The sequence below is a fragment of the Micropterus salmoides genome, unplaced genomic scaffold (genome assembly GCF_014851395.1).
Source record: "Micropterus salmoides isolate LMB-PRFRI ecotype aquatic unplaced genomic scaffold, ASM1485139v1 Ms_hic_scaffold_1, whole genome shotgun sequence".
Classification (NCBI taxonomy): domain Eukaryota; kingdom Metazoa; phylum Chordata; class Actinopteri; order Centrarchiformes; family Centrarchidae; genus Micropterus; species Micropterus salmoides.
In genome coordinates, this window is record NW_024040040.1 from 9,099,939 (window position 1) to 9,126,482 (window position 26,544).

The 26,544-nt window shown below is 40.4% G+C and overlaps 3 protein-coding genes across 7 annotated transcripts; 1 reads left to right on the forward strand and 2 right to left on the reverse strand.

Annotated features, from left to right (window-relative positions):
* Positions 1 to 489: 489 nt before the first annotated feature.
* Positions 490 to 16,520, forward strand: dzip1 (DAZ interacting zinc finger protein 1). Of its 5 annotated transcripts, none has more exons than XM_038716996.1 (19): positions 490 to 627; positions 1,208 to 1,403; positions 1,604 to 2,203; positions 3,982 to 4,066; positions 4,295 to 4,410; positions 6,360 to 6,518; positions 6,617 to 6,754; positions 6,834 to 6,896; positions 7,023 to 7,151; positions 7,848 to 7,896; positions 7,982 to 8,032; positions 8,207 to 8,266; positions 8,710 to 8,885; positions 9,015 to 9,219; positions 9,485 to 9,659; positions 11,552 to 11,934; positions 13,403 to 13,524; positions 13,670 to 13,829; positions 15,941 to 16,520. In XM_038716996.1, the coding sequence occupies exons 3-19, from the start codon at positions 1,739 to 1,741 to the stop codon at positions 16,051 to 16,053; spliced, it is 2,649 nt and encodes an 882-aa protein (XP_038572924.1). In that variant the 5' UTR covers positions 490 to 627; positions 1,208 to 1,403; positions 1,604 to 1,738; the 3' UTR covers positions 16,054 to 16,520. The 5 variants fall into 5 exon arrangements, with proteins under 5 accessions (XP_038572924.1, XP_038572908.1, XP_038572914.1 ...); XM_038716980.1 differs by having other exon boundaries at positions 1,208 to 1,365; XM_038716986.1 differs by having other exon boundaries at positions 1,208 to 1,365; positions 15,944 to 16,520.
* Positions 16,521 to 17,121: 601 nt separating this feature from the next.
* Positions 17,122 to 20,337, reverse strand: LOC119901392 (claudin-10-like). Its single transcript, XM_038717014.1, has 5 exons — positions 19,839 to 20,337; positions 19,122 to 19,283; positions 18,944 to 19,025; positions 18,727 to 18,834; positions 17,122 to 18,569 (listed from the first exon to the last, which is right to left on the reverse strand). Exons 1-5 carry the CDS (start codon positions 20,068 to 20,070, stop codon positions 18,380 to 18,382), a joined length of 774 nt encoding a protein of 257 aa, XP_038572942.1. The 5' UTR covers positions 20,071 to 20,337; the 3' UTR covers positions 17,122 to 18,379.
* A 279-nt stretch (positions 20,338 to 20,616) lies between these two features.
* Positions 20,617 to 25,964, reverse strand: cldn10e (claudin 10e). Its single transcript, XM_038717007.1, has 5 exons — positions 24,591 to 25,964; positions 24,343 to 24,504; positions 23,620 to 23,701; positions 23,416 to 23,529; positions 20,617 to 22,725 (listed from the first exon to the last, which is right to left on the reverse strand). Exons 1-5 carry the CDS (start codon positions 24,820 to 24,822, stop codon positions 22,326 to 22,328), a joined length of 990 nt encoding a protein of 329 aa, XP_038572935.1. The 5' UTR covers positions 24,823 to 25,964; the 3' UTR covers positions 20,617 to 22,325.
* Between the last annotated feature and the right edge of the window lie 580 nt (positions 25,965 to 26,544).

A 26,544-nucleotide genomic window follows, 5' to 3' on the forward strand; every position in this document is an offset into this window, starting at 1 on the left:
CTAATATAAAGAGTATAATTAAGGATAAAAGCAATATACTGTGTGTGTATATAGACATGCATAAAATATTAGATATAAGGAAAAACAATTTTCTGCCATTACAAATAACTTTATGTGTATTCGTACCAATTGCTTTTAGTAAATGATTTTAAAACATATACTAGGACCTGTATTAAATTCAGTTGAATCACTTTTTATGCCGTTGATGCATGGAGTGCACTTTACACATTTTAACTTGTTTAAAAGTAAAAATGAACGAATTTGTTTTACTTTAATAATAATTCACGCATGAAAGGGACAAAATAACATTTTCAATAGAGGAATTTTACTTGTAACAGAGTATTTTTTTTACAGTGTGGTATTAGTATGTAAGTAAAGGATCTGAATACTTTAATGTTCTCTGCTGAAATGTACTTAATGGTTTATGTCTTATTAAAGTTACCCTCGTTAACGTTTTACTTTGAAGGTAGCTACCGGAAGTGCGGTGTTTTATTGTCGCCAGCTTCATGGCGGTTTTCCTTCTGAGCAGAGTTTCAGGAATGTGGAGACCAGCAGCCTCAGATCGCCTGGGGTGCCGTCGTTTGAAAACTTTTTCAAAGGCTATGAATTATTAACACAAACCCTCCGGTAAGTGGTTTTATGGAGTCCTGTGCAACATATATATACCTCAGAATTTCATAGGCAGAATAGTTGGTGATGTATTAGTACTGTATTACTTTTTTTTTTTAAGTTTTGCTCCACACGTTGGATAAAAAAAATGTCCGTTAGCGAATGTTAGCCGTGCAGGAGGAGGTTTGAACCGACGTGAGCCGGAGACAGAGAGAAAAGCTACATGAAGTGTCTTGTTTTTCTAAGTAGGAGGGCGTCTTAAACTGTGCTCCGACAAGTCCAAGCATGTGTGCCATTGTTTAGGTTGACGTCCAGCAAAGGGGATAACGTTAAACCCGCCTGCCCCATCGTGAAGTGACTGTTTGGGAAACGAGATGCCAGGAGATTAGCGGTATTTGCTGTTAGCAGGGAAACCATTTGCGCTAAACTCTTTAACTGTTAGGTTGCATTTAATTTGGTTTTAGACATTGCTTAAGTCGAGTGTGAGGGGAGGATTTGTTTCCCACAGGACGGAGCTTGTTTTGCACCCTCTGTGGGGAAACATTTGCTGATTGCTCTGCGGTGTTTTGATAACATTTCTCTCCCCCTCCCACCCCAGGGACGCTCGTCTCTGTCTTCATGGTAACGCGGCGGACGCCCAGCCTCGCTGTTGTGGTGTTGCGCTGCCTGTGAAGAGAAAGGGGGGCGGAACCGGAGAGGAACGACGTTTCTCCGGTTTCTTTCTCTCCCAGTTAAAGGCAGAATCAGTCGAAGATGGTAAGGAGAGCACGGCTGCATCAGGACAGACATCGTAGGTAGATGGAGGCTGAATCGGCATTAATAGTGGAGGAATCTGTGCTCTGCTGTTGTACCTCAAAGCAGATGCTGTCTATTTCTTTTTTATTCCACCCCTCTTCCTGTGATTGTGTGGTGCATATAGGGCATTTGATGCTAATGTGAATTGTTTAGGTTTTAAATGAGGGGGTAAAATCTCTCTGTGGTCTTTGCCTTGCAGCCATTTCACGACGGAGCCTACTACCCTTTCACCAGTGACACCCAGGGGACCCACTCATCAGCAGGGATCCCGTCCCTCCTGAATTCCCCCCTCAGCCAGCACTCTGTGAACGGCCACTGTGTGCCTGCGCCAGCCATGACTCCATCTAGCGGCGCCTCCACCGTCCTTCCTTTCAAGTTCCGCCCGCGCAGGGAGAGCGTGGACTGGCGGCGCATCAACGCCGTGGACATAGACCTGGTGGTGAGCCAGCTGGATGTGGACGCCCTTCAGGAGCACATCAGCACGGTGACCTTCTGCAGCTTGGACGGGGAGCGTTGCCAGCGGTGCCAGAACCCCGTGGACCCGGCTCTGGTCAAGCTCCTGCAGCTGGCCCAGCTCACCGTGGAGTGGCTCCTCCACTGCCAGGAGTTCCTCACACTCAACCTGCGAGCGGCGGAGGAGAGGCTAGCGGCCGCCAGCAGGGAGCGCGAGCAGCTGCTGGCCCAGCAGAAGAAGCAGGAGGAGAAGGTGCAGACGTTAACCGCCGAGCTCAAGCAGAGGAAGAAGGTTATTCGCACCCAGCAGACCCTGCTCACGCCTCGAATCATCAGCAGCCATAAGGTACCGCTGACACGCTAAACGCTCCCTCCTTGGGGTGTATCGGTTACCATTTGCGTTTTACATGTGTGTGTGCGTGGCAAGCAGACATCCAGATCCAACACCCCCACCCTCTTTGCTCCTCCTCCCCAGGGCCCCCTTCTCTGTCATTGTTCACAAGATCTATTCACATCTCAGGCTTTGTGCATTTCACATCAGGGTTAGGAGGGGATAAAAAGGGAAACGCTTATTTCAGAGTCTGAATAAATTTTGGGTTTGAAAACGTTTGTTATGTGCTGTGAAACCTGCCACTGCCCTGCGTTGTTTTGGCATGTTTATAATAAGCTTTGTTTTCAGACGGTAAGAAAAGGATTTAGAGCTGCAGAACAGATGGTGTCATTTGGTGGCAATTAGTTTTTTTTAATCCACTTACAAAAGGGTGTCAGGCAGTAATCAAGAGGACTGGCTGACTCCCACCTCCCCCACCCTCATATATATATATATATATACATATATCCTCATAGAAAATTTAGTCCTTTTCAGTGTTGTTGAAGACATTTGTATGTATTTTAGTTTATCTGCTGGATCCATTGGCCTGTAAAAAAGGTATTGTACCTCACTACTATTGTGTTATTTATAGCACTAATCAAAAATCTCCTTCTGTTCTTCAAGTGCGCGGCTACAGCTGACCAAGAGGTTGCCAAAGAGACCGATATAGTGTGTCATGGCAGCATGTGGTTGCTAGGTGTGCGCTAAGACCTCAGCTAACAGAGTTGGTTCAATTATTGATAGAGAGAGAGAGAGAGGCCATGCGCTTGTGTTCTCTGAGGACCTTTGGCATTTGTTGTTGTTAGAGGTAATGTCCATATTACTGCTGAATAAACACACAGCGCTCTCTTTGAAGAGTGATTTAATTTCACTCCCAATTTCCACAGTTATTCCTAATGTAATCACTCACAGACCAGCTCGTTGTAGCCGCCTTTGAATCTTTGCTGCCATATGGTGTGACGAGATATCAGTAGCAGCAGCTTTAACAATGAATGAAGTCACAGGCACAATGAGTGGCGGAGTTAAATGTAGCATGTGATGTGTGTGTGTGTGTGTGTGTGTGTTTGTAGAGCAGAGGCAGCATATATTGTAATTGTTAAGTGTTAGTGAGCTGGAGTGTGGCGACGCCTGCCGCTGGGAACAAATCAACATCACTCACACTATCTGTCTGTTTGGAAACACATGCCTGAATGCAGCGGATGTTCCTGTTTGGAGCTTTAATCATCTTTATGTTGACTTATGTCAAAACCTCCTTCGCCCCTTCATTACTCCTTATGTTAGACATTCAGTGGTAAGCACTCTCAAAAAGTATTGTTTTATAGAGTCTAATTTCTATAATGGGTTACAAATAATCAGGCTTTTCACCTTCCATTGTTTTGCTTTTTTGATTTCCCGAGTCTCACCAGTGAAACCTGATCGTATTTATCACACGATATTTAGCAAATACTGTGAAATAAATTATAGAGCTGAAACAATTTATCGATTAGTCTAGTGGGAAAAACATCGATTTTACAAAACACAGTCAAATGAAGAAAACGTTTTTACCATTTTGAGGGTGCGACATAGGTTCGACGCAGAAGTGTAAATTGGCCTTAAGAGTGAAATGTACAAAATATATAGCAATAATAATAAATATATAGAAAATGCGGTCTGATGCCAACATGTAGACCAACATCTTACTGATACTTCAGGTCATCTAAACTGAGCTTTTAGTTTTACATATATTAACACCTGTCTTTGTTTGTTTCTTTTAGTGCCCACAGTGTGATAAATCCTTCCTCAATTCCTCCTTTCTCCAGAATCACCTGCAGCGCCGCCACCCTGACGAGTATGAGATCCGTAAGTCTGCTGGTCATAAAGGTTTGCTGAGCAGTTCAAAGAGGGACAGAGAGAGAGCATCATAATACATGAGCTGAAGGCAGGAGTCAGATACGTTACTTACTAGGAAGACCAGTTAAACAGTTAAAGGATGGAGCCTAGTGAAGATGTATTTGTGGGTGAAATATGAAACATTCCCTCACATTGTATTGTTACATTAAATATCTTGTTTTTTGTACTTCCTTCCAGAATTGCGGTCAGACAATGAGAAGAGATCTCAGATTGAAAGCCTCAAATTGGAGATCAGCAGTCTGAAGGAGCAGATTGTTCAGCAGCAGCACGCCTTGCAAGTCAAAACAGCTCAGGTAGGAAAACCATACCGGCTTCGACTGCAGATAATTGTGAGAATGTTCTCTGTCTTGGGGGTTTGGGCTGTTGGTTGTGCAAAACTGTAAGAAAACTAGTCTTATTTAGTGATGGGCACCGAAACGCATATTAATAAACAGGCTACAGACTGTAGTGTTATTATCAGGCTGTCCTGCTCCTCCACTCAGACACAGCAGCCAGCAGAGCAGAGAGGCCCGGTGGGGATAGTGAAGTGAAGGTAACTTCAATATTACTCGAGTAGATGACAACAATATTCATTACTGTAAATACGTGCAATAAAACCTTTGCGAGTAAAAAGCCAATACTTAATCAATACACCTGTTCAAAAAGCAACAACATGTAAACCCATAGTAGGGCTGACCCCAAATAGTTTAAGATTTGATGCTTCGATGGGCGGGGCCTGATTCGATTGTCAATCTCACAGTAAAACAAGGATCATGCCAGTTTGGTGATTTGGGGGTGCTCAACGTCTGATTTTACATAGAACTACCAGTTTTCTCCCAGTAAGTTAATACACTGCCTATTACAATATACATTTCAATGTTTAATGCTGTAAATCAACATTTAAAAAGAATAAAACTTTCAATAAATGTTTAAAAGTACGTAAATAAATCCAAAATTGTAACCCTAACCCTGGGGCGTCAGTGCGTAGGCGTAGCGTGTATGTTTGTAGTGGCAGAAGACACTTACTAAAGAGACAGAGCCCCAGCTTCAGTGGTGTTGTGCGGAGTTGTCCGCACCTCACGGGACTTTAGGATAATTTATCACCGTTGATGAACCACTAAGAATATTTTTTTTAAATATCCGGCTACTTGAAATAGAGCCGTGAGGAACCGCGACGTGCATGCAGTAGGGGTGGGAATCACCAGAGACCCCACGATACGATATTATCACGATACTTATGACACGATACGATATTATTGCGATTTTAAACATATTACAATTTATTACAATATTTTATCTTTTTCCCAACTATAAATTGTGTCCCCAAAGCAAAACTCTTTTTCTAGTGGGCTGAAAAAGCAATTTTATTAGTGCCAAAAAACAAACTTCTCATGTACAATTTATATATTAAAAGATCGATACTTGACATTCATGTTACGATACGATATTGCCTTGCAAAATATCTTGATACTATGCTGTATCGATTGTTTCCCCCACCCCTAACATGCAGCTGTCGGCAGCACGGAGTGCACGTAAAACTCTGCACAAGAGCGGTGAGTGACAAGTGAGAGAGAGCGAGAAAAGGGTCTTCAAAAAGCCTCAGTTTAGCTGGAAATTTAAGTTGAATCAATAGAGACTGCAGCTCTGCGGCTTCTCAAGATTAAAGCAGAGCTACCCCCACCCCCCCGCTCACATTCCCCAATGCGCAAAAGCACGCCTGATTCAACTATCGGCAGGACTTGACAATTTTGATTCGACTATGTAAATCCTTAGTCGGGGACAGCGCTAACCCATAGAAAGCGATACTTTAATCTGCTCTGTCCACAGTCTGGCATCCTCTCTGTTTTTCACAAGCACAGCACGCTAGTTTGGCAGATAGCAAAATGTTTTAAACAAGCTAAAACAAAAGCTGTCTGTCTGTAGTCTAACTGTTTAGCTTAGTTTGCCACGTACCTTAAACTTGGCACATTGTTGTAAACTTAACTGCTGATTGAGACAAACCAGCCGTTCCTCTCTCTACCAGCGGTAACGTTACCCGCAGGCAGCGAATAACAGCAGGGAGAGGAGAAGGACTGATACAAACTTTCAACAGTTCTTCATTCTTTCTAAATGTCATATTTTGATGTCAGAAATAGCATTTATTTGACATTTTAGATTTGTTTCCACTGAGATATTACCCTAAAAAAACTTTTATTTAAATTTCTACTTTTATGCCAATGCTTTTATGATTTCATAGTGAATGAGCTCTTTGTTGTGATTACAGGAAAAAGAGCAGCAGTCCATGCACAAAGACTTGCTGAGAGAATTGGACCGTTTTAAGGCTGAGGAGATGGCCCGCATGGACAGAAAAATAGAAGACAGCAGGGATGGCATTCGCAGGGAGATGGAATTTCTTTACACCCGAAATATCCAGGCTCTTAATGTACGAAAAGGATACTTTTTTACATTAATTTTCAGTATATCTTTTATTATTTTGTGATGTATTTGTTTTTACTATTTGATACGTATTTTCATTCATAGGAAGCAAATCAGAATCAGACAGCCAAACATGAAAAATCAGCGAGCCCTGTTCAGTCGCAGCCAGAGAGAGATCTGGACAACTACAGAGAGATGCAGATACAAGCCATCCAAAAGCTGGAGCACCAACTGAAGAAACAGGTCAGTGGAAAGAAGACATTTTATTTTAAAACCTTGAAGTGAATGAAGTTATTTTGAGAACAAAAATATTCTCTTCTAGGATAAAAAGTGGGAATCCAGGCTACAGGATATAAAGGCTCAACACGAGTTGGAAAAGAATCAGGTATGTTGTTATTATTATTCATCATAATTATCATGCTGTTAAAGCATCTAAAAGTGAAACATATAACACGCTTTTGTTGAAAAATCGGCCAGCTGGAAAATGCATCCTCTTCCTGTCATCTTCCAGTTGCTGAACGAGCTGAGCAGGATGCAGTCGTCTGTGTCTGAGCACCAGGACCACAGCCGCAGGTTGCAGCAGGACATGGGGAGGAGGCTGCAGGAGAAGGAGCAAACCATCAAGGCTCAGCGGGAGCAGGTTAACACTGATTCTCGCTCGTACTGTTGATGGCCGTGCGCCTGCTGTGATTATGTCGGCAGAGGAAGCGAGGCGGAGGCTCAGCCCTTGTTCAGGATATCCTGTATTTGCCACATGGGCTCAGATTGTGTTATATTGACATATGATACTGTACATTTGACGGGAGTCACCGTGCACAGGAAGCTGACGCTTTTCTTGGAATAAGCTCCACATTTTGTATTGAAGATACGAGATTAAGTTGCTGAACAACTCACAGTATGTTGTTTGACATGGATCTCATATAAAGTTGTATTTCAAGTTGAAATCCTTAAGATTACTTTAAGGTTACCACAGGCCCCAGAAGTCATATCATGAATTCCATGAATGGGGTTTAATTTCATTAAAATCTTTAACCTGCAGTGCAGAGATTTTGTTTCCCCTTCTGGCAGTGAGAGTAATAACACAAACATAGTTACAAAAATACAGAAACATTTCCACAGTTCCAAGACAATGATCTATTAAATGTAATAGCAACATAGCCTACTCATATACCTGTCCGAGAGCAGTAATGAAACATCTGTTTCTGCCTGCCTGTCCATGCAGTCTATGCTGTATAAATACAATTATTTATTTATTTTTATCTCCAGAGCCATGTAGAAGGAGAGGTTTGTCATCTCTGTTCAGTAAAATGTGTTGTTTTTTATTTTCTGCTTACAGATAAGGAATATTTCCTCACATCCACCCACCAAAGTAGTGGAAGTACCAGGTATGTATTCCTTTTCATTTACTTTTTCACTGAAGGAAGTTGCATGTATGTTCCTAATGCATTCATCGTATTCTCTGTTTTTCAGTCATTGTCAGCGCACCAGCTCCGGAGCCTAAACCAAAGAGAGTTGCACTTGGTAAGTTAGCAGAAGTCATCTGAATATTAAAACATTGTCACTCCCAGAGAGGCTGACCATGTGCTTTTGTGCATGAACGATTTACACTTTGTAAACTCTTAATAAATACCACCCCCCCCCCCCCCCCCCGTAACGCATATTTTATGCCTTTGACCTCATTTGCTGTCCAATTAGAGGAGCCAGTCTCTGCTCTTAAGCTGGATCCTATACAGGAGCTGTCAGAAGAGGAGAAAGGTAACACGGACAATAAAACGAACAGAGCCGTTCGACTGCATGCTGTCTGCATGGATGCATCAGTCTGTTGTGTTCAGTCTTTTCCTGAAGTGTGTCGGGACCGAGATAATCTTAGTCCACACTGACTTGAAAGGCATGGCCTTAGTACGAGAAAGCAAGCTCATGGTCTGATATTCTTTGACGCCTACCGTGTCAGCACTGCTGATCACTAAGTCCGTCCGTCATCTTGTTGCCTTGTTTGTGGCAAATGAAGTTGTAGACATTCTCCTCTTCTGCCTGCCCCATTGCAGTCATGTACATCTACCCAGCTAGACCTTTGGCATGGAGCTTGCTGTGAAAATTGGCAAATGCATGCTCATTTTTTAAATCCTTTTTACTTCTGCCGCCTTAAATTGGTGCCTTATTATCCGTAAAGGTCTGATTAAGTGAGATATCTTTTACAGACTCAAGCAGCGGCTCCGAGAGGAAGCCAGTTGAGAAGAAGCCTGAGCCTGTACCAGAGAAGAAACAGAGGGCTACCATCAGTGCTCTGAAGAGGAACACCAGCATCAAGAAAGATATGCGGCTAGAGCTCGAACAGGCTGTTGTTAAGAAGCTGGAGAACCTGGGAATCAAGCATGTAAGTAGGGTTCATGAAGCTTAAGAAGTATTGTACAGCATACAACCTAAAAGAAAATACTCCCTCCTAGGCACTCTTATTTAACACATTTTGTAACCATTGGTTATAATTTTGTCTGCCTCTTCTCAGGATCAGAGTGGTCTCAAGAATAAAGAGTACAGTTCCATCCTGGCCAAGGTGCATTCAAAGCGGGAGAGCGCTGCAAAGGGGATGCCTGAATACTGGCACCATCGGGAGGAGATTGCCAGCAATGTGGAGCAGAAGCTGGGGGGTCAGAGGAGAGGCAGCGACCCTGCTCCTGAGTCACAGGCCAGATCCAGACAATCGGTTCAAGGTGAGTCATCAAAAAGCCTCTTAGCAGAGGAGATAATCTTTTTTTAAGTTCTTACTCACCCACAGACCACTACCCGGTGCTTTAGAGAAATTGAGCCACCTGTTTGTCAGCCACTATTGCATTAGTGGCTTGTAATAGGTTTTGACTCCATTTTCAATCAGCCTAACCTGTGAAAGCTTGTCTGCCGTCACATAAACTGATTAAAGCTCTGACACACTGACTGACTGATCCGCTGACTGCGTTAAAATTACCTGTCTGTATGCAGTGCTGCAGATCAGGCCTCGATCCAGTAGCCTACCCTCCAGAGCGACCCAGGTGATGTCTGGACCTGCAGTCAAACAGCCAAAGACCCCCCAGCCGGCGCCGAGGACCAAGACCGCCGCCCAACCCAAGACATCAACACCCAACACCAAGACCGCTCTGAGGACCTTCACACCAAAGTACAGAAATAACTGAAATGGTTTTCTTGTTAATTAATGTATGATATTAACATGTGTCCTGGTTAATTAAATGGGAGTATGATGTAGTGAGAATACATAACATATGCTAAATATATATAATGTGAATGCAACCAAAACTACCTTCAGAGAATTTGGTAGTGTTGAGAAGCAGCTGCATCTGAGTAAGTTAACACCATACCAGTTAGTAACAACATAGAGTTCAGATAGATCTGAACATTTACAGCTCCCCCGAGTCATTCCTGTCATTCCTTATAACTGGTGTCAAAGTGGAAGGGAGAGTCAAATGATAGAAGAGCCAGAGGATAATTTGTTTTCTAGTAAAAACAAGTGATGACTATGTGGAAGTGCCTTAAACCTGAATTATTTCTAATGGCCAGCAGGGGGCGACTGGTTGCAAAAATAACTGATTGTATACAAGTCAATGGGCAGGTTCACATCTAAAGTTCCTGAATCGAACCAATGTAAGGATAAAAACAACATGCTTTAAATTTCCCCACTGGTCTCACATTCACAAAGGCAAAAACTCAAACGGTCCAGAAACTGTAATCAAAAGCCACGTGGTGGAAATGGAGCACCGTCAGGTTCTTTTTTGTGTTGGTCTGGAATGCATATCAGCAAACCTTAGAGGGCATCTGAAGTATGGTATACAGTATTAAATAATTTTATAATGCAGACATTTTGAGGAAGATGCTCTGGCATCAGACAGTCTTTAACAGATCATACCACAACTTGTTTGCATTTGCCATACAAAGTGGACCAGTGAAGCAAAGTTAGCCCTTGCAAATGGCTAGTAAAGGATAAAAGCTGCTTGTGTTTACAGGCTCCATATATATTTTGTTGAATTAATTAATTAATGCATATATTGCCCTACATGCTACATACATAAAGTTCAATATATCCAAAGGTGCCAACCTATAATCAAGAATAAATATTACTTTATTATAGATATTGTACGCATTCTATAAAAATATTCTGATAAATATGAAATATTATAAAGAACAACAATAATACATTTAATAGAAAAATAATAATAAGTCACTATTTTAAAAAGGAATACTATTTTAAATGACACATTGGTTGCTTCCTGTACCAGAAATGATCCGTTCCAGAGTTCACTTGACAGCTGTCTGACACCACCCCTTCTGGAGAGAGGTTGCTTTGAGTCTGGCTTTCACACCAACCCAAACAAACCGCACTAATGGGGTAAACGCTCCCGAGTTCAGTTCAACCGTACTAAACATGATTGGTGTGAACCCGCCCTATGATAAAATTATGCTACTTGTTCAATTACCTCTGGAAACCCTTTTAAAACAGTAGTCCACTAAGCAACGGGTGATGCCACGGTGGCTAAGTCCACTTCTTTTATATAGTCTATTCTTCTGCCACATCCCTTAACAAATATGACGTTATGCTCAAACGTGCTGGGCTGAAGAGGGAGCAACGTGCTTTTATGCTGCATTTACATAAGATATGAATTTGCTGCTGGCATCAGTTATTTGTAACAGAAACTCATAACTGCTAAGGTGAAACGTCACTCTCTGCGACAATGTTTTGATTGCAGTGGTCGTCTTTATTACCTATGTAGGGACGAGTGAGTGTGAAACTAACTAGTTATTACGTAGCAGTAATTTAGAATAAAACTTGTGTTAAGCTGGTGCAACAGACTGCTGGAGGGTAGAACTTAACTGAATTGTATAGTCATGATAAATGTTTATAGAGAACATATTTTGTTATCTAATGATATGACACAAATTCAGAGATAATACACGTGTTAATAGCAAGTGTAAAGAGTATTGTAGATGGCTTTAAGAAAAACAAAAGGGTTGAATGTTCCATGATTTGTAAAAACTGTCTCTGTTTTGATTTTTGAGGACCCCTCCTTTCAGTTCAGATGAGGAGTCTGAAGAAGAGGAGAGCGATATCGAGGAGGAAAAGCCCCAGAAACACCAGAGGGGCAAATCACCACAGACCAGACTACACCAGGCTACCCCGGTCCAAATCAGAGCAAGCAAAGCCAGTCCAGTCCAGGCCAGGCAGGCTCCAGCCATGCACTCATTCTCCTACAACCCCCAGCAGGGCCGGGGGTCAGCGGGCAGTGTGACCAAGACGGCACTTACAAAGATGGAGAGCGATGAGGAGGAGGAGGACGATGATGAGTGGTCAGAGGTCAGCGAGCTGCAGGAGATTGACCCGAGACAACTCCAGAGTCACAAAGACCAGAACGGCAACGTGGATAAGAGAAACTTTGGTAAAGGTAAGAACCAGCTCACACCATATATAATAATTTGACTATTCATTCAGTCGTAAGGGTACATTTGATAACCGAGAAAATGTAGGTGTGTTCTGATTAGAAAATATACGGAAAGTGGGTTAAACTGTAGATATTAGATTAGATCTTCAAGGTTAGGTTCGTCGCCCATTATGTGACATTATGTTGGATGCTTTCAGGATTCCAGAGGGGAGTTAAAAAGTCTTAAATAAACATTTTAACACTTTTAAGGTCATAAACAGTCTTATTTTGAATCATAATAGGTCTTAAATTTTGAGATAATGTATGAGAAATCAAGTTGAGTTAGCCAGGTTTTCTTCAGGGAAGACTTGAAGTTCTATTATCCCTGTTGGACAATAAACATATTTTTACCAAGCATGAAATATGCCAGGAATCACATGACACAACAAGTTTTCTGAAATGTTATGTTTAAATATGCAAATTAGGCATTATCTAATGTTAACTTTCGGAGCATTTAGGAGAAATCTGCACATGCAGATAGATGAAGTTTGGTAAAATAAACACCTAAATAGCTGTTTATTTAATTTATTTTTTTAATTTTTTTATTTTTTTGTCATGTTTCTTTATCTGCTCTGTAAAGCGACTTTGAGTTTGTGAAAAGCGCTATACAAATTCAATTTATTGTATTGTATTTTGGGCGTCTTCTTTCCACTAGTCTGAAAGAAGAACATGTTACAGAAGCAAATTATTGAGTGCATGAGAAAACAATGTTTTTGCCTGTAGAGTCTCGCCTTAAGCAGATACTAGTTGACTGTGGTTTGTGTCATCGCAGGGTCACACAAAAACGTGACAATATCTGCCGGTTGAAACTAACTGTTGAAAAGAGGTCAGATCAGTTCATCCAGAGGGGGCAAAACAAGCTCACAAGTATGTCAGCGTGTGATCTTTATGTTGAATTTAAACTTTAAAGTTCAAATTGAAAGTTTTTTTTTATAAAAACAAATTGACAGCCAGGCTATTTGTAACTACAAGGTTAACAACACTAAAATCCACAAGTTCACTAGAAGATTTAAAGGCTTGGAGAGAAATCAGAGGCTTTGCAGCCTTTTGTAATGACAACCATACAGGAGGCCAGTATCAGATTCATATGATCTTTGAATATAACAATGACGGCATGTTGAATAATTGGGAAAAGTACTTGTCTATGTTTAAATTAATTGTGTTATTTGGACAGTTAAATGCCAAAAGTTATGTGTGAATGAGGTGCCTTCCTGAAGAATGTATTACCTTTAGTTAAGTCGTTTGTGGTGCACTTCATTCCTGCCAGATGCCGTTACTTTCATCATGGTTGTACTCCATACTTGGTAAACATGGTCTATAAATTCTGATGAATCATCTTTTTTTTTTCTTTTTTTATTTATTTTAGAAATGGAAAGTATATTAATGAAACTACATGAATGTATTTTAGTACTTGTCTTTTTTGTCTTTTTAGAGAACAAAGTCAATGACCTGGCCAGAAAAATGGAGAAGCAGTTTGCAGAGAGAGCGGTGAAGAAACCAGCAGGGGGCATCAGTATATTACCAGAGAGGAAGGACGAGGTTGAGGAACTCACGGTGAGATTCACTCTGCGATGGGACCTCAGTGCATAGCTTTTGTGTACAGCATTTCTGGCTTATTTAATATTTTATTTATCAAAAAACAGTGTTAGTCTCAATATCCTGAGTAAAATCTGAGTAATGTTTCTGCGTGTGATGACAGTACACAGATCTGGAGGAGAGCAGTGACTGGATGGTCTCCTCTTTAGAGGACAGACAGGAAATTTCTAAACCAGCTCAGGGCTCTGCACCAACGAGGAAGAGCCTGGACTCACCCAGCACCAGCGTCTGGGGAACCTCCACAGGAAAGGGTCCCAAATCAGGTATGTTTTGGGTTTGGGTAATGTTAGCTTTCTATTTAGCTAAAACGGTGCCTTTCATTGAAACACGTTCAGCTTTTCATAAAGCCGATGTGCTTGTCAGTGTCACTTTTTGGCAACAGATAAATCACAGCCTGAATGGAGCGGGACTTTAAAAAACATTGTGCTACAGCAAACTTTCCAGATGTTTGTAGTAACATCATATAAATAAAATATCAAATCAACAGTTTACTATTATATTAACAATTTTAATATAATGTTATAATATAAAACTAATACTCATTTTTACTAGCTCCTCCTCCAGGTAGTGGATGGATCCTCTACAGTGGACAGATGTAGATTTAGCCAGAGTCAGGATGCCAGTGTGCCAGTATGTGCTCCTCCTCCTGAGAACAACATATTCACCTTTTTCCATTGTTTTACTAAAGTTATTGTTTTAAAAATTTACACACAACCCTTTTAAAGTCTTAAAATATGTTGAAACGGTATTGAAAAAGGTCTTGAAAGGTATTGAATTTTCCTTCCTGTATATACCCTGAAGACCTCTGGCGCCCTCTACAGAAGCATTCTGAAACCTGTTTGAAAAAGAGTTCAACCTTTATTTCTCAGCCTCTGTAGTAGATAGCTTACTCATTACGCCGTTGTTGCCTTTTCTCTTGTGTTCATTCATATTTTTTATTTAAAAAATCAATAAACAAAGAAAATTGTTATTACTTCCAGATCATTCTGTCCCTTTTATGATGGATGGATGGATGGATGGATGGATACTTTATTTGATGCTTCACAGGAAATTAAATTCGTTACAGTAGCAGCAACCACATTCAGTCCTCACACACAGGCAACATATATATAGTCGATTTGTCAAATAAAAAATTTAAAATAAAATCATAGATAAAATTAAAAAATACAATAAAAGAAGCCCAATCCCAAAGGTTAGTGCACTACAAGGACATTTAGGCATTAGGCATTTTGTGTAAATCTGTCTGAAAAAGCGACTTCTTTTTTTTGCCAATAGCCTCTCCTCACTTGCAGCTGAAGATTATACATAGTGACACACAGCACAAAGAAGGTTTTCATTTCTTTTTTTTTCTCGACGAGCTTCGCTGATGCTTTGTTACGCATTTGAATTTGTGGGCAAACTCGCCGAAATCCTCAAACTGTAATGTCTTTCATCCACTGACCTTTAGTTACCTTGTCAGCAGTCACATCATAATCTGGGTCTGAATTTTCTAATTCATTGTTTTCGTTCTCAAAGTAAATGTCGTTCCCCTTTTTCAGTCATCATCATCTGAAGTGCAGCTTTGTAATATTGCGGTACAAATGTCCAACCAGAGGCTAAAAATATTTTAAAAACCAAATCCCATAATGCATTTTGCCTCCCCCACTGGTATTTCAGTGGATCTGTTACGTCCCACCCTTTGGTGGCAACATGGGACGAACAACACCCCAACACTGACCCAAACTCAACACAAATAAACACCTTTAAAACAACCAAATCAAGGGAATTTATTAACATAACTAGACTATAAATTAAGAACACCAAAAACACAACACAAAAATGCCCCAGCTGGGAGGCAGCAAAGCTAGCAGTCCCAAATCAAGAAGGGTCCCCTCCTGACACTTGCACAGCAGCTTTTAAAGCCCGCCTTCAAAGGCCAGGTGGACCTTATTCAGTAATTAGCTGGAGCACTCCCAGAACAGAACTGAAAGACAGAAAACCTGGACACAGCACAGGGAAATACATACAGCCGTAACAGGATCACAATGCATTTTATCAGTCGTGTGTCTTGAAAAACAATGACATCTACTAAAACAGCCACATGTCGCCTCTGGCCTTAAAGGTAGAAGCACGCAGACGTTGCAGCCGGTCTTAATGGGTTGAATGTACATTGACTTTGTTTTATTTGTTGCACACCACTGTGTGTCTATGTTTTACATACCTGTATTGATTTGTATAGTAAGTGCTATACAAATCAAGCTATAATAATTATTGATATTATTATATTATTATTGTAATGAAAATTATAGCATGATACGCTGGTACATAAATGTGGCGATGATGGTGGTCTCAGCTGAATTGTAGACTTGTCCTAAAACAGCTGTCCTGTGCCCAGCAGGTCTGACTGAAGCTGGAACAGGAAGCACCCTGAAGAGCAGCCTGTGCTCCCTCAGTGACATCAGTGACTCCGAGGACATTAGCAATAAACACAATAGACACTACAGCTGATCAGGTGATGTAGCTCTATGCCAAGCACACGAAGACCTCAGTCAACTCTTCTGACATCTGCAGTCTAAATAGCCACATTTTGTACTGTTATTATAAGGAAGCTATAATACAGAGCAATACTTAGCAAAGGGAGTTAGGATTCTGAAATGGATTATTGTATAGAGATGAATGAGATTACAACTTTTTATTGACTTTTCATTGTCAGCCTCACCTTAATGCCTTGTGCCAATTCTCTTTGCTTGCCTTAGACCCTGTCAGTGTTCAACTTTATACTGATTGTTTTTGTATATTCAATGTAAATAGTCAATATAACCCACACTCCAAATGAGATACTGTGTGTAGTTTGTGTAAAATTTTGTACATCAAATTTTATAATTTTTTCACACGTTAAATGGAGCAATGAGATGTGATATTGTATAGAAAAATATTTATAGAAGAAGCAATAAAAGATTTCTTTGTGGAATACACACTTGGAAATTGTTACATGATGCATTACAGTATAGGCACACGTCATCACGGTGATTTATTTGTCCAACTTAGCACAATAACCAACTGATTTATAACAGTTGTGTCACTTTATCTTCACACTTCCAAGCTTTTGTTTAAGATGATTCACATTTCTAGCCATGCAGGAGTTCATACATTTATCAAGTCAGCTAAAGATCTGCTGACCTTATGTTAACAGTTTAATTGGTGAAACAAAACATGGATCTGTGTTTTTCAGAAGAATAAAGGTTTGTTTGAAAGGCTATATAAAGTTAAGGAATAAATGGCAGCGCAATTTTTATTTGATTGATTTCACTATTAGAAATGACATGTAACAACCACAGACTCACCGTATGTGAGCATATCAAGTAAAATCGCTGTACATACATAACAATGCTTAAATAAATGGTGCAGGTTTTGTAACGAACGACAGAATTTACTCTAATTTGTTGGTCCTGCCCTGCAGTGGCACTGCTCGGGAAGTGTGGAACGTGATTATCACCGTGATTGGAAATATTAATTGTAAATTATTTCAATTGTTTGTCTACCACCTACAAGTGTGACTGTCACTGGTCATGCTGTAGGACAGCAGACGTACAATCCTCACTGTCAGTGCTCCATTCTCACTGGCTAACTCTGCCATGACACTGATTCATAATATGAGCAACTTGGTTTTATGTGGAGCGACAGCTGTGACCGCTTCTCATTCTGACAGGGTCTGGTCTCCTTGAATATTTCTGGCTGTTGTGCAGGGAGCTGACAGGCTGTAATAGGAGGGCTGTCAGCGTTCACGGGGTGCTGCCTTAGAAAAAAATTCTTTCTATTTTAAATTTATTTTTAAATCTACAGGGACACCTGAGCATGTCTAATCAGTTGAGTCCTAATTCCCACCTAACCACCTTTGACAGTCTAGACAAATTAACCTACACTAATTCTTCTTCTGATACACTGAAGAACAACACAGAAACACAGAAAATTAAAAGAAAACGAGGGATGGACCAGTTCCTGAAGGAAGCTTGAGAGGGAGGCTGAATTCATTTTGTTTGTCACGAAATATACTAATGTTTCTGAAGTCATTCTTTAAAACAATTTAACAAAAAAACACCCTAAAAGCCAAAAATAATGTTCAAATGCTGGCACATAATGGAGCAACACTATCTAAACCAACTTGGTTCAGCCATCCACATGTGTTAAAAATAAATAAGTACATTTTATTTACTCCGTGAGGTAGGGGGTAATTTTGACCATTATGGAAAATGATCCCGTATTCTCAGCAAAACAAAATTCTTATTTTGAGATAATGACATAAATAACTCCAGATCTCGAGAAAACAAATTAAATTACCTTCTTATTGCGGGAAAAAGGAGTAAATAAAATGTATGGCTGCTTAGGGCTTCCATAAAAAAAAAACAATAACGGCACAGACTTACTGCAGGATCTGCAAAGACGAGATCTGGAGCACATGGTTATAGTGATAGGTTAACAATGTGAGTCGTTCAGTTGCTGCACATTATTAAAAACTCTCACTAAAACCCACATGCTTCACATCTCATCTTCCCAGAGACGTATTGTTTTGCACACAGATGTTTATAGATACAGTGTTAACGGTCAGGTTTTTATCCATCTGAACACATTACCGCGTTTCGCTTTAGTCACACAAATCATATTTCCAGCCATGCATAATCTCATCAAAACAATAGTTAAGTCATAGTTTCTTGCTGAGAGTTGGTTGAGAAAGATACCACTGTGGTGTGGAGAGCGAATTAGTGTGTTTCCCAAAATGTCAAACTAACTTTAAAGTCTTTTAGGTCACTTTCTCAGATTCGGGTTCCCCTCTGGCTCAGACAAAGCTGTCCCTGCTGAAGGTCTCCAGTGTCGCTCTGGTTGCTCGGCTCTTCCTGCCATCATAAAACAGCGACGGCACCAGAGTCACTCTGGATGACGGGGCGGGCGGCATGTAGCCCCGTCTGTTCCAGGCGGTGGCCTGAGTGGCCTGGCTCTGTGGCCTTTTTGGAGGTGTGCCGACAGAGCTGAAACAGGAGATACGTGGTGAAGTTATCTCAACTTTTCTACTCCATGTGGTTACTGATAGTTGCCCATGATATGTTCCAAAATACAGGTAGTAACGGTCAGAAGTACAGGTTATACTGTTTAAGTGAAATAAACTGTAGGAAGTTTTATATTTACCTTGATGTTAGGCCTTCTCTTCCAGAGAAGTAAGCCAGCACTGTCCCTCCAGAGAGGAGAAGGATGGAGCCCCCCCAGCCAATGAAAACTGCAGCTCCAAGCTCATATCTGAACGGCAAATATCGAGGTATATCGAGTTTTTTCACACTGATTTATTCCTATTTTTACATATTGCTGACAGGGAAACTAATGATCACACTGCTTCAAAAGTACTCACTTCTGTGCCACGAATTGTGGGTCCAGGAATTCTGTTATGACTCTGTTGGCCCACCACGAGTAGGTGATCATACCACAGAACCCTAACAGAAAATATAGACCTTACTTTAAACATCCTGAGTGCAGGGCATTCGCACACGTTTAATAATATTGAAAAACAACTAAAAATATTGTTTTACCTGATACCAGGTAGGTTATACTACCTGCAAAGGTCACCCTGGCATTGGCAAGTTCTGATCCACCTATTTTAGTGCATTTCATCCCTATGAGTGTGAGGACACCTCCGAAGAAGCCGGTGATAACGGCGCAGATAGCAAGGGCTCTGCAAGCGTGCAGGAACACTGAAAGGAAAGAGCTTAAAAGTTATTTAAATACATAACAAAATGTTAAATGTACCATTAGGGCATTTGAAGTGCTTAACCTAAAGATACTTCTATTCATTAGTGCCTCTGACTGTGTCGTGTTATCTAAATAGGCAGTTTTTGTTACTGCAAAACCATTAACTGGAGAAAATTAAGGGACTGTATTAAAATGATTAGATGAAGAGAAGGGGACAGAGTTAGGGGAAAATTTTATAGAGAGGGTTGTCAGATTTGTTTGGGGGGGGGTGTAGAGCTGTGGAAGATCTTTGAACTTTTTCTCATTACAGATTCATTCTTCCTTTCAGGATTTATTGTTAAAATGCAAAGGAACATAAATATATAAGTATTGGGACAGAGCCTATTGTTTTTTTTTCCTAAATGAAGGGGAGAGTCTATAGAAAAATTGTTAATGTTGGGGGGTATATATACTATTCAGCCCCCCTCCTCCCTGCAATTTTTGTACAGTCCCCAGATGTTCTCGTCTGTTGAGATTTGAGTTTAAAGTTTAATAAAAAATAATTTAGAGGATCCTACCAGACAAGGCCAGCAAGGAAGGAAAAACCTTGCAGTCGGACACCCCCGATCTGTCTGAGACGCAGTCCTTCCACAGGTTGGAGTAGTGCTTGGCGGTTGTCAACACAGTGGTGCTTGACTGTGAGTAAGTCCAGTAGTCTGTGGGCAGAGTGGAACACACCAGGATCCAGCCGCTCAGGCAGGATACGAAGCAGCCGATCTCTATGTACATCACCGCCGTCCTGCCCTTCATGCTGACTGCTGTCCTTCAAGCAAAAGCTAGCAGAGGTGAAAAACTTAAATGCAAAGAGTAAAGTCCAGGTTTGAACAACTTCTCACTGTGGGAGACTGGACTGAGCTCTCCTTCGATGCCATTGCTGATGTGGATGTTTGGCTTCTAGCTCACCTTATCTTTTAGACAGGTATGCCTAGTTAGCATCTTTCACGTTCCCAGCACTCAGGCAATAAAGGTGAAGGATTTCAACTTGCTGTATCATGCAGCAATTTTTACCCTTATGTTTTTGTTGTATTTTCTCATTATTGCAAAGTCAACCATTTTTTTCTATTTTTCTGACTTACTTAAAACCCAAACAGTGGGAAAGTATTAAAGTGGTAATCCATTGCTTAGACACACACTGGTGACTAAATACAGAAATTACCATAAAGCATAGCGATTACATTAAAGGCATGAACAAATTCAAATAGACTTGTACTGCATAAAAGTAGTCAACACCAATCACGGATACAGAGAAATAAATATATTAAAAATATATTGTGTTTAATCCTAACAGAAGACACTTTCTATTGTGTGTGTGTGTATATAAAATTCACAAAGTTTTAAGCTGAGAAAACAATATTTCATCTCTTGAGCTGTTAAAGAGGGTCCTGGGTCTCGAGAATCCCAAACAGAACATTAGGATTAAACTCACAAACAAGCACACCATGTCATTTTTCAAAAACATGTTCTCTTTTATAGGAAGTGAAATTATTCAGTTAAATGAAATGTTAACAAACCTCTTTGGATTAGCTCTGCATGCAGTACAGTTCAGTACAGCCAAGTAAAATGAGGAAACTCCCCACCATGCCAAGGTAAAGTGGCGGTCCAATTTCTTAGCTGAAGAGATAACCGTTAAAATTGGGCACTGTCTTGCATTTTTCTAAATGTACCTATTTATGAGTGTTATTTAAAACCTCAGATTTGACTGATCTGCTTGCCTGTGTTAAAAAAACTGTTCCCTCCAGTTGTTGTGTCAATCCATTTATGTATAAACCCTAACAAGCCATGTCTGATATACCTGCATAATAACAAGATGACGTAGTGGGTTTAGAAGCGGAGGGTTTGCCACAAAGTTTGTTTTGTAAGTTTGTTGCGTGATTTCCAAAGATAATGAGATTAGTTTTTCTTATTTCAGATATAGTTCAGTTCTCAAAACTAGTTAAAAATTAATTTTTCACTATATCCAAAAGCTGTTTCAAATTCTTACCGCAACAAAATAAGCTGGTGTCATCTGCAAATGAATTAACATTTATTGCATGCATAGGAAATCATAGGAATAGCATAGGAAGAGCAACAGGAGCACTCTAATGACGCACATTTACACAAACAAGTTGACATTTAAGCTAAATCACTTTTAATTTCATTTTTCATGTTAGTAATCAGATTAATCTTTCCAGGATTCTTATATTTTATTATTTTAACTATTATCCTCAGTCGAGACACTTTCTTCCTGCACTAGGCGCGTTTTTGTATTTGTTTCTTTTAACTTTTACTTGCCTACCTCCAGTGGTCCATAGGAAGGGTGCAAGCCGCAAAGCCCCAGCCCGATGTACAGGGCAGCAAGATCTGAGCCAGTCTCCTCCACATTCCTTCAGTTTGGTAAATAGAAGAGTCTTCGCCAGTTAAATACAAATAGTAACTCTGATGTTGCAGCACTTTGAGTTTACTTTAGTTTTGAATGTGTCTGCAATACTGCTTTTATAAAATTCTCTAGCTAATGGTTAGAGCCAATAATGCCAGATGTGAAGGTCTTTAATGCCTTTCTACCTTGTAAAGGAAGTAGCCCTCCAGTAATTAAAAAAAATAAAAGCTGTGGCATTCCAGTCCTTTTACGGCAGCTGCTCGTTTATTTGTTTTGAATAAAAGCAAAACAGACACAATTTACTGTCGACCAGACCCGAATAGCCTGGTGGTGTTTAATTGTTTTGTTTAAAAAGGCCGATCAAAGGCTGGAAGCAGTGTTAGAAATAGAGGGGTACCTCAGCCTCTCATCTAGTGATGAGAGGCTAGTTTTATCACATTAAAGGTGATAAAAATGAATAACAGGTAACAAAAACACAAATCAAGTCATTGAAAAAGTATTTTAAACAAAGATTTCTCACACAAATTTAAATACAAAACACATGTGAATTACTTTTTTGCAACAGATTCTTCAATTGAATAGAAAAGCATCAGGCAACCTGTTAATCACATTCATGATTTTTTTGTCCTTCACATTGACTCGCATTTATTCAAATATAAGAGTTTTTTAAGAACTGTGTAGTCTCACTCCTTGAAATGTATGACAGCGACAACGCTGTCCGGCTGCTGCTGCTGCTGCTGCTGCTGCTGCTGCTGCTGGACTCGGACAAAGTTGATATGCTGGACCTCGACGAGAGGCTGGATCCGGATCCTGACCACGACCCTGCATCCCCAGTGGCTCGCCCCGTCTTCGATGGCCACCCTGACTTGGCTGTGCGTCCTGATTTAAATGTGTGTGCAGATCTTGAGGAAATGTCTGAGTGCCCAGACTTGGACAAAAGTTCAGAGACAGAAGACACTTTGGTCTTGGAGGTGTTCTCTGACACTGTGGACAAAGCTGTGGTGGAGTTGTTTTGCTCGGGGTCTGGCAGTGGCTGGATGTTGATTACCCTGGAGAGAGGGACACATAATGGTCTGGATGCTGATCCCCTTTCTCTTTAAAAGCTAGCAGGAATTCATTTTCTGCTATATGAGCAACTGTGGCCATTGCTGTGGCAGGTAGTTTACAGTGGGTCTTTACAGCTTTGTGGCTGAAAACAACACCTATGAGAGCTGTAAGACAAACGTAAAGTAAAGCCAAAACAATAAGCTGAAAAAGACAATAAAACACTCTGTAGAGCTCAGGGGAACTGAAGAGTTGATCAACTGCTGTGGGTTCTTCACTATGAGTGACCCCTTTCACGTAAAAGTCCTGCAATCTATCAATGCTTGAAAAAACAAATTTTAATGGCAAGTTGTCCGGTGGCCTAGATGTGGTGTAAGGTCAGGTTGTCAATCAAACTAGACATCAGTTATGTATCAGCAGAAGGATAGCTCAAAAATTTAGAGTGTAAAAGTATGCTACAGAAGTGGTCGGCACTGGTATGCTCTTTGCGCTCCTTCTAGTGTTGAAATAGATCCATATCTTGAAGTGGAGTGCACTCCCACCCTTAAACCACGCCATCCTAACAGAGCCTCATACATTTGAGATAATGAGTCACTCCACTCACAGGGCGCTGGTATTTATTGAGGAAGTGGAGAGGGGAGTTATTTATTCACTCTTGACAATTTTCAACAACATCAACATGTGTTTGCACTCACTTGTCCTCTCCTCCACAGAGCGACGTACACACTGACCACAGATAGAAGAAGCCACCAGTCATTTGAAAGAGCGAGCCGACCCAGCCGAGGAACAGAGGGGTGCCAAGGTCATACCTGTTGGTGTAATATTTAAAGATTTATGTTTTATTAAAGTCTTTTGTGCTTAAAGAGGTGAGATATTTATATATAAACCTGCTAACTTACTTCAGTTCATCCAAGTTAGGGCTGAAGTATTCTACTGAGACATGCTGCACATAAACCGCATACCCACATGTGGACAGCAAACCTGAAGAGAAACCATGTTGAGAGACAGGAAAAAATATTATATTTTTGGGATTACTATTAGTGCTTTCTAAACATATTTACATGCATTTGTTTAGAATGTAATTAGTACTACAGACCTTTTATTGATTTTTTTCAGCTAGAACAGTCTTAGAGGTCAAAATATCGTATTGGGTAACTATGTAATATAGCTTTTAATCACAGAAAAAGACATTAACTCTATATCACTGTTTGTTAACATGGGGTTCTGGACCGTCAAAAAGAGGTCACAAGATAAATCTGAGGGGTCACAGAATGATTTGCTTGTGAAAAATAGTTTCACTAGGGTCATGGCATGTTTTATGCTCAGACCCCAATAATAAGTTATTTACAAATGTCTGCATGATACAGCACGTATCAAGCCATACACATCTACCAGTATCTACAGAAAATTCTAACGTATTATTTCAGTGTTGTTCAGACCTGGTTGGAGGATTTTAATTCACAACTGAATAGAAACAGTTTTGTCTAAAATAAATTATTTAATGGTAGTTTAATTGCTACAACCGTTATTTTAATGTCCACACAAGACTGATATTCTACTCTTTACATGCACAGCTTCTAGGTACATCTGCTGACTGTCCCCTTATTAAATCTAGACATTACCGCTGATTATGTGGCACCATCCACCAGTGTAGATCTTCTTGTACTTGGACCGGTCTTTTCCCCCAATGAAGGTGCACTCCATTCCCATCAGGCTGAGCACAAACCCAAGCATGCCCAGGGAAAGAGCTCCCATCAGCAGGCCTCGCACTATCTGGATGGAGCCTGGAGTCACAGAGCAAGTCTAGATGTCATGACTGAACAGTTAAGACACTAGGTTTGTTAGATAGGTTGGAAAATGTGATACCTACCCTCCACAGACCAGAGCACAGGGAAGTCGTGGCAGTTGGTGACAGCAGTTGAGTCTGTAAAACAGGATTTCCACAGGTTGGACCAGTACCAGGCCACCCTGATGATGGCAGTGCCCCCCATACCCCCGATGGAGGCGATCTTCCAGCCCTCCATCGCCAAGGTGCAGGCCACAAAGATCCAACCCAAAACTGTCATCAGGAAACCCCAGATCTGGACTACACGGATCTTCATCTCTGGGCTTCTCGTGAGTTTATCTCCTATCTAAATTTCAGACCTAAAGAAGCTCTTGCAGCAGGTTATTTTCTTCGCTCATCCACGGCCCGATTTTGATGTATTTCTTTTCTTTTTTGTTTCAAGTTCAAACGGCCCTCACTTACTCACGCAGAAGACGTGTAAATCCTGTGCGGAACGTCCACTTTTCATTCAAATTCAAAAAATATGTCTCCTACTCGGCTGGTCTTCTCAGAGAAAGGAGACGACGAGCGCATCATAGTTACAAATCATGGGTGTGCTGCTGCTTTCCAGATATTACTCTACAGGGTGGTGAGAGACAACAGTCGCTCAGGTTCCCATGAGCCACAGTTGAATCTGGACCTAGACTGCTCAACTAAGCATGTATCTCAGATTACCAAAGCAGCTTCATGCCCCCATCTGACTTTCCCCCATGTGCAGATTGTTGTTGTTATTATTATATTTCGCTTTCTTAGTTATTATAACACCCAATATATTAGCCAAAGTTATCAGTTGGGGAAAAAAGGCAAGTGTGAGTGGGATGGGAGCAAGACAAAAAAAGTTGCTTTCTTCTCTAGACCATGGCTAAGCTGAAGCATGGACATAAAGAAAGGACTAGTGCCATCGGTGGAGAGGGTACCTAACAATGGCCTTTTTATATGTGTAAATTCAAAAAACAAATTTGGAATTTAAAACCTCTTAACTTGAAATGGAAAGTTTTATAAATGTGGTAAAGTTGTTTTAACTTGAAACTGTGAGTTAGAATAATGCAGAAATTTGTGTCAGTTAGACTAGTTAAGGGAAGTTTTTCTTGCATTGATAAAGTCAAATAATTATTTGTTTTAACTCAAAGTATGAAGTTGAAACAAGTCAAAGTTCAACTAAAAAAGCAATGATGAGACAACTAGAGCACTGTAGTTATATGAACTTTATGAACTGTGAGGATGAGGGAGAAATTCATAAATTAACGCATAATCACGCTCTTTAGGAAATGTAAACAAAGTTTTTGCAAACTGAAATCAAAACACACACCTCCTGCTATGATATTCCTGGTAGCTGCTATAACCTATGACAGTTAAGAGAGAAGAAAACTGTTTGATATAAAAATATCTTTGGCTTTTAACCTAACAAAAAATAGAAACTGGAAATGTATTTTTTTTTTATTTCACTGGGTCTTTAAAAGGCTCCCTTCAAAGCCACACATCACATGACATTATACAACTGCACAGGGTGAATAGCACTCCTTGTATCAAGTCAACTGAATGTCCTGTGAAAAATTTAAAGAAATAAAAGATAACAATCAGGAACACTTAAAATGAATGATGACTTGCATCCCTCTGTTCACATGTGCATATAACTAATTTCTAATTTGAGCATACTGTATATACAATAGATGTACAGTCAAATCACATTGCTTGAGATTTGACCAACAAAAGTGTAAATTTCTGCATCATTGAGATTTACATGTTCAGTGAAATATGTAATAACACTGCTGCTGTGAGCTCCGCTGCAGCATCATTCTCTACTTTGCCTCAGGCTTTAAGCTGCTCGTTATTAGTAATTTTACCAAGGCCTCACTGTGCTGTGGGTCTCATAATTACAGCATAACGTCTTTGTGCTGTTATAATTAGAGTTAAATCTGAGGTAATGAGAGGTAGGGGAAGTGATGAATGTTCAGCAGGGGATGAAAGAGCTCCTCTTTGTTTCTAAGTCCTCTCGGCT

Bases quoted from the DNA above. Each gene is read 5' to 3' on its own strand.
- LOC119901392 (XM_038717014.1), bottom strand. From the start codon at position 20,070: ATGAAGGGCAGGACGGCGGTGATGTACATAGAGATCGGCTGCTTCGTA. The intron at 19,026-19,121 runs GTAAAACAATAT...ATTTTCTGTTAG, and splicing joins TATAACCTACCTGGTATCAG to GGTTCTGTGGTATGATCACC. The intron at 18,570-18,726 runs GTAAATATAAAA...CTCCTGTTTCAG, and splicing joins AGAGAAGGCCTAACATCAAG to CTCTGTCGGCACACCTCCAA.
- dzip1 (XM_038716980.1), top strand. The intron at 4,411-6,359 runs GTAGGAAAACCA...TTGTGATTACAG, and splicing joins TGCAAGTCAAAACAGCTCAG to GAAAAAGAGCAGCAGTCCAT. The intron at 9,220-9,484 runs GTGAGTCATCAA...GTCTGTATGCAG, and splicing joins ATCCAGACAATCGGTTCAAG to TGCTGCAGATCAGGCCTCGA.
- cldn10e (XM_038717007.1), bottom strand. From the start codon at position 24,822: ATGAAGATCCGTGTAGTCCAGATCTGGGGTTTCCTGATGACAGTTTTG. The intron at 23,530-23,619 runs GTAAGTTAGCAG...TTACACCAACAG, and splicing joins CCTAACTTGGATGAACTGAA to GTATGACCTTGGCACCCCTC. The intron at 22,726-23,415 runs GTGAGTGCAAAC...CCCTCTCTCCAG, and splicing joins CTCTGTGGAGGAGAGGACAA to GGTAATCAACATCCAGCCAC.